Here is a 6,132-nt window from a genome sequence, read left to right as displayed (position 1 = left end):
AAAAAAAAAAAAAAAAAAAAAGGACAATGCAAGCATAGTGTAGTTTTATTTTGACTGTTCATTAATTGTGTATGAATTTCAATTGGTTACTTCTGTGGTCCTTTTAGATAAACAATAGGTCCATATTTAGTTTATTGCTCTTCACTTTTTCCATTCTACAGAATGCTGATCACATGGTTTTGTTTTGTTTATGGAACTAGGCATCAAACCCGGGTTACCCCAACAGTGAACTACAGCCCCAGCCCTATTTTTTGAGACATTGTCTTGCTAACTTGCCTTGGCTGCCTGGCGATACTCCTATTTGAGCCTTCTGAGTAGCTGGGATTACTTGCTTGTGCCACCATGCTCGTCTTGAATTTTATTTTTTCAAAAAGAGAATGAGGGTCTCATCATATGTTGGCTACAATGCCCAAAGTTTGCTATCCTCAAATTTCTGCACTCAAGCAGTGCTACTGTCTTGGCTCCTGAGTCAGAGGACAGTAGCTGTTGCCTGGCTTAGTCTTGCAGTGTTTTCTGTTTTGAAGTTAATACTATTCATGCCATTCATTTTTTTCCTATAGACTTTTTGTTTTCTGGCATATTAATTCCTGTTTGAAACTATCTGACCAAAGCTCTTCATTTTATTTTTAGTTTGACCTTGATTGAAGAAAAAAAAAATAGCCTATATGTACTGCTTTAACCTTTGGAAGAATGACAGATGACAAAGATGTGCTTCGTGATGTGTGGTTTGGACGAATTCCAACTTGCTTTACTCTGTATCAGGACGAGATAACTGAAAGAGAAGCAGAACCATACTATGTAAGTATGTTGATGAGGACAAAAGGGATATTTAACTTTGTCCATTTTTATAAACAAAGTTTCCAAAACCTGGAGGCTCTTGCCTAACATTTTATATACTTCTGCAGTGGTACTTTAGCTGATGAACTTAATTCTCTCTGGTCACAAACCAGATTGGATGAGAACTAAAGCAAATTTCAAATTTGTTTGGTTTCCATCCAACTCTCTTTGTGGTCAGAATCATGAAAAGACCACTTTCATGAACTGAGGTACCACTATAATTCATACATTGGCAAAAAATTGGAAAACACAGAGAAACAACCATAATGGAATAAAAATGACCTGTTATTTTACTAGAGTATAAAGTCACTGTTGGGCCTGGGAGATAGCTCAGCAGGAGCTGTTGCCTGATAAGTGCAAGTCCTAAGTTCAATCCCTGGTACAAAAAACCCCAAATGAAACACTATTGACTTGGTATCACACCTTCTTGACCTTTTCAAAATACATATCTGCCTCTACTAAGATACATGTAATCAAGCTAGAGATACGGCTCAGCAGTAGAGTACATGCTTAACCGTAGGTGCAAGGCCTTGGGTTGGATCTCTATCACTTCTGAAACATATATTTGTATTTATTTACGTGTGTGTGTGTGTGTGTGTGTGTGTGTGTGTCTGTGTCTGTGTATTATAATCATAAGCCATCATAAGGTATGTGCTGTCTTTGATAACACATAAATAGGAAGCTATTTTGAAATAATAGCTTCAGATTGGATTCTTTTTGTTTATGTGATTCCAAGCAAGTATTCAAGTATTTCTGTAGTTCAGTGAACTTATGAACACATATGCACATGCATACATTTATATAAAAGCTAAAATATAATGCATATGTAATATATTGCAGCTAAAGATGTAACAAAATTATAGAATGTGTGCTTAGCTTGCCTGTACATATGCGTACTGTAGATGCTGTTCATAGTCTTACATGTTTTAGTCAATGGATTATCTGTTTTGAAAACAAGTTTCAAGGCTGGATGTGGTGGCACATGCCTGTAATCCCAGCACTTTGGAAGATAAAGCAGAAGGATCTTTGCAACTTCAAGACTAGCCTCAGCTACAAAGTGAACTCGACCCTGAACAGTGAGACCCTGCCTCAAAAAGATGAATAAATAAATAAATAAATTTCTGTCTGTTGTGAACTTAGTGTACTTTTTTTCTCTCCAAATGCCTATGTAATATACATTTATGTGTATCAATCAGAGGTGATAAAGTCTTTCCTATTTTATGAGTAGTCCCCAGAAGACAGTCATTCTCAATTCTAGTTTTTCCTTTTTTGGGGGTTAAGCACACTTACTATTGTTTACTGGGGAAGAATGTGGAAAAGAGGAGATGTATTTGTGATGATGGACTGTTTCTTCTATTTTACCTGTCCTTTGCTTTCTCCTTTGCCCAAGAGACAGCACTCCTCCACAGCATATTCCAGCTATGGGAAGTCAAACTGCTGAAGAAAGGTACTAAAGGAGTCCAGCCCATCACTTTTTGGATAAAGAAATTGTTTTTTTGTTTTTTCAGTTTGTATCCTTAGCATCTGTCATGGATGTGTAAGTGGAATATACTTAGTACATGAAAGCAGGTGTCCCCAGATTTACGTTAGGATTCTGTTTGTTATCTTCTCTTTGGATTTTCTATCAGAAATGATCATTGTAGGGCTGGGGAGATAGCTCAGTAGAATAAGTGCTTGCCTGGCAAGCGCAAGGCTCTGAGTTCAATCTCTGGTACCGCAAAAAAAAAAAAAAAGAATATTGTAGAGAGGTTGAGTAATCTTATTGGTACTGAAATTGTATACATTGGAGTAACTTTAACTGTTTTTTAAAATCATTTATTTATGTATTTAGTACAGGGCCTATAGGGTCTCACTACACAGACTGGACTCATAGTGATCTACCTGTTGTCAGCCTCTCAAACACTGGGATTACAGGCATACGCCATCATGCCCAGTCTCAATTGCTATCTCAGCATGCCCAAGGGGCAGGGCTGGCACAGCACACGGGTGTCCCCTGGTCCCTGCATCTGCCTAGGCAGGCCTTTAATCCTCTGAGCTATCTGGCTGGCCTAAACTTTGACGATTGTAATAAAGAGATTTTTTTTTTAATCTTTGTGTATTTTAGGGAAGGGTCTGCAAGGTGTTCAGGGTCTCACTAATAGATCAGACTCAGTGATCTGACTGTTCATACATAGCCTCCCAAGAGCTGGGATTACAGGTGCACATCACAGCGCCCAGTCTCAGTTGTGTCTCAGCGTGTCCTAAGGAGCAGGACAAGCATGGAAGGCCCAGGGAACCCCCGGCCCCTATGCCTGCTTGCAGGTGCTTTAATCCTCTGAGCTATTTGGCCGGTCCAAGAGATTTGTCTTTAGAAAACTTTCTCATTAACAAAATGTGGTTATAGTTTACTTTCAGAATAATTTCTTTGTTACAGTTTTTTTTTTTTTTCTTTTTAGTTCTCTAATATATTGGAGAACTAAATGTTCTCTAAAACATTTTATATTTTGTTTCCAAACAAGGATTGGTGATGTAATTAAAACTTAAAGTTTTCTGATTTTTTTGTGATACTGTCTTTTGTAGAGTACTTATATGTGCATAGTTGGTCAAAAAGGAAACATCTGAAAGATAAATGTTTACTTTTAAGTCAGAATTTGATGTACACATTTTCTATATTTAAAAATTGCACATTAAAAATGCAGGATTTTTCTTTGTATGTGCATCTGTTTATGTATGAAAAGAATTAGAAGAACTAGAGAATAGGTTATTTTTTAGTTTTTGATGAAATTGAAAATGGCAGGGCCAGTGAGATAGTTCAGTTGACTAAGGGCCTTAAGCAAGTTCAGGGACCAGGGTTCGATCCCAGCAATACATGCTGCACTAGCCCTGCCTCTTGAGTCTGGGCATGGTGGTGCACACCTGTAATCCCAGCTCTGGGGAGGCTAAAAACAGCAGGATCACTATGAGTCCGAGCTGCCTAGTGAGACCCTGTACAAAAAAAGAAGACGGCAAAAATGTTGGGCTAGGTGGAAGAGGAAAGATTATTTTGTCTGATAGCTATTTTTTTTTTCTTAAATTCTTCCTAATATTTTATCTAAAAAGTTCTTATGAAGTATGACTGAAAAATACAATGAGGGGCCGGGGAAATGGCTCAGCAGAATAAGTGCTTGCCTGGCAAGTGCAAGGGCCTGAGTTCAATCCCTGGTTCCACCAAAAAAAAAAAAAAAAAAAAAAAAAAAAAATACAGTGAATGTTTACGTTTTTAATATTTATTATAGTAAAAAATGGGTTAGCCATTAGTCTCCCTTAGAATACTCCCTTTCACTTTGAACATACTTGCCCCATTGTTCTTGTCACTTTATGAAGCAGTTTTGGAAGTTCTTTTTCATGAGTGCCTTTGGTTGTATTGTCATGCCTTCTTCAGGTGATTCACAGCATGTACCTTTCATGGTCATTTTGACTTTAGGCAAGAGCCAAAGTTGCATAGTGCCAGTTTGGGTTTGTACATTGGATGAGGGCACAGAGTTAGGAGTCTGTCTCTTCATTGTATGTCACTTAGTACCAGCATTAACTATACTTTTGATCACACCTGTATAGACATGAAGGATTTCCAGGACTACTTTAGAAAGTGTCAAGAATGATGGAATAAAGGTGTTTGAGATAGGCTGTGTTATGGGGGAGATTAGTTTATTTTTTTTGGCCAGCAGCATGTAGTGCTAGGAATTGAAGTGTGGTCCCCTGTGCCTGCCTAAGCTTGCCTAAGCAGGTACTTTATTTATTTTTTTTTCATAATTTTATTGATAAACAGCAATGAGACAGTTTCAAATCAAATCGCTAGGACAGTTTCAATAACTAGCACACTGCATACATTCTTCTTAGTGGTTAATTGCTGTACAAGATGTGGACTTGATATCCTATTTACAAACACCACTAGAACAAATCATTCTGTTCATTAACAGAATGTAACTATATATCTATCCCATCCACTTTGCATACACAGATACAAAATGGACATTCATCTGTATCCCCTTTTTTTCTAAGTTCCGTTATTTGAATATTATAGGTGTGTAAACTCAGCAAAATATTCTAAAAGAGTCCAGAGGCCATAATAGCATTGGATCTTCTGTTTAACTGGCAATGTCAGAAATTATTGACCTGAGTTCCCCACAAGCAGGTACTTTAGACTGCTGAGATAGCTCTCAGGCCCCTGAGGTAGATTATTGATAGTGTGTTTACTATAATTTTAAAAATGTAAGCGCTATAATTTGATTACCTCTTTCCTTTTTTTTTGTATTTTAGAGAAGGGTCTAGAAGGTGTTCAGGGTGTCACTGCTAGATCAGATTAGTAGTGATCTGCCTGTTTACAGCCTCCCAAGAGCTGGGATTACTGGCACACGCCACCACACCCAGTCTCACCCCTTTCATATTACTATCATGATTTGTGTTGTTGAAGACTATTGGATGGCAAGCATATACCTAAGTAGTGAGTAAAAAACCAGGTTTGATATAGCACAAATAATGTAGCACAATCAAAATTTTGGTTTTTAAATACAAACATACTTAGTAATGAATTAATATAAAAAGAATGTAATGAGCATTGTAGCATCAATACAATTCTAGTTTAGTTTTTTTTTTAATATTCTTCATTGTTACAGGGTCTCACTACATAGCTGGGACTCATAGTGATCTTGTTTTCAGCCTCCCCAGTGCTAGGATTATGGCCGTGCAACACTCTGCCCTGAACTCTGTGTCCTGGGTTTGGCATGGTGGGGGATGGAGGTGGGATTGAACTGTGGTTCCCCTCTTGCCTAAGCTTACCTAAGCATGTGCTTTAGTCCGCTGAGCCTTATTGCCGGCCATAGATATGTTTTGATTATAAATTAAGTTAGAAAATCTTTTTACTTAAAAAAGTCCCTGTCCCCCACCAGCTCCAGGGATTTAACCCAAGACATTCACACTCAGTTATTTTTCCAGTCCTTTTTTGGAGAAAAGATCTCAAAGTTGCTAAATTGTCTAAACTGATCTCAAATTTGCATTCCTTTTGTCTTAGCCTCCCAAAGTGCTTAGTTGACAGGTGTGTATGTCTGCCCATTTAAAGTTTTTAATGTTACAGGGGCTGAATAAAAGTGCAGTGTGTGTGTACATTATTATTATTATTATTTTTTTAATGCCAGGCATGTCCAGCATTCAGGAGGCTTAGGCAGGAGGATCACTGTGAGTTTGAGACCAGCCTGGGCTACCTAGTGAGTTAAAGGTCAGGCTGAACTACATAAAAGGACCTGCACCGCACTGTTTTCTTTTACACAGAAAAGATACTTT

The 6,132-nt window shown here is 37.8% G+C and overlaps 1 protein-coding gene across 4 annotated transcripts in view; it reads left to right on the top strand.

The window, feature by feature from the left end:
- Atg5 (autophagy related 5) overlaps positions 1-6,132 on the top strand; it is a 180,210-nt gene that overhangs the window by 22,252 nt on the left and 151,826 nt on the right. For 2 of the 4 annotated variants that reach the window (XM_004637464.2, XM_012516069.2), the window contains one exon: positions 631-798. In XM_004637464.2, coding sequence (XP_004637521.1) covers positions 691-798 — 108 coding nt within the window. In that variant the 5' untranslated portion in view covers positions 631-690. Of the gene's footprint in view, positions 1-630; positions 799-2,227; positions 2,285-6,132 lie in introns of those variants that run through there. The other 2 variants (XM_023722336.1, XM_023722337.1) reach the window with 2 other exon arrangements.

This window comes from Octodon degus, unplaced genomic scaffold (genome assembly GCF_000260255.1).
Source record: "Octodon degus isolate 3935 unplaced genomic scaffold, OctDeg1.0 scaffold00090, whole genome shotgun sequence".
NCBI lineage: Eukaryota > Metazoa > Chordata > Mammalia > Rodentia > Octodontidae > Octodon > Octodon degus.
This window is presented reverse-complemented; position numbering and strand designations above follow the sequence as displayed.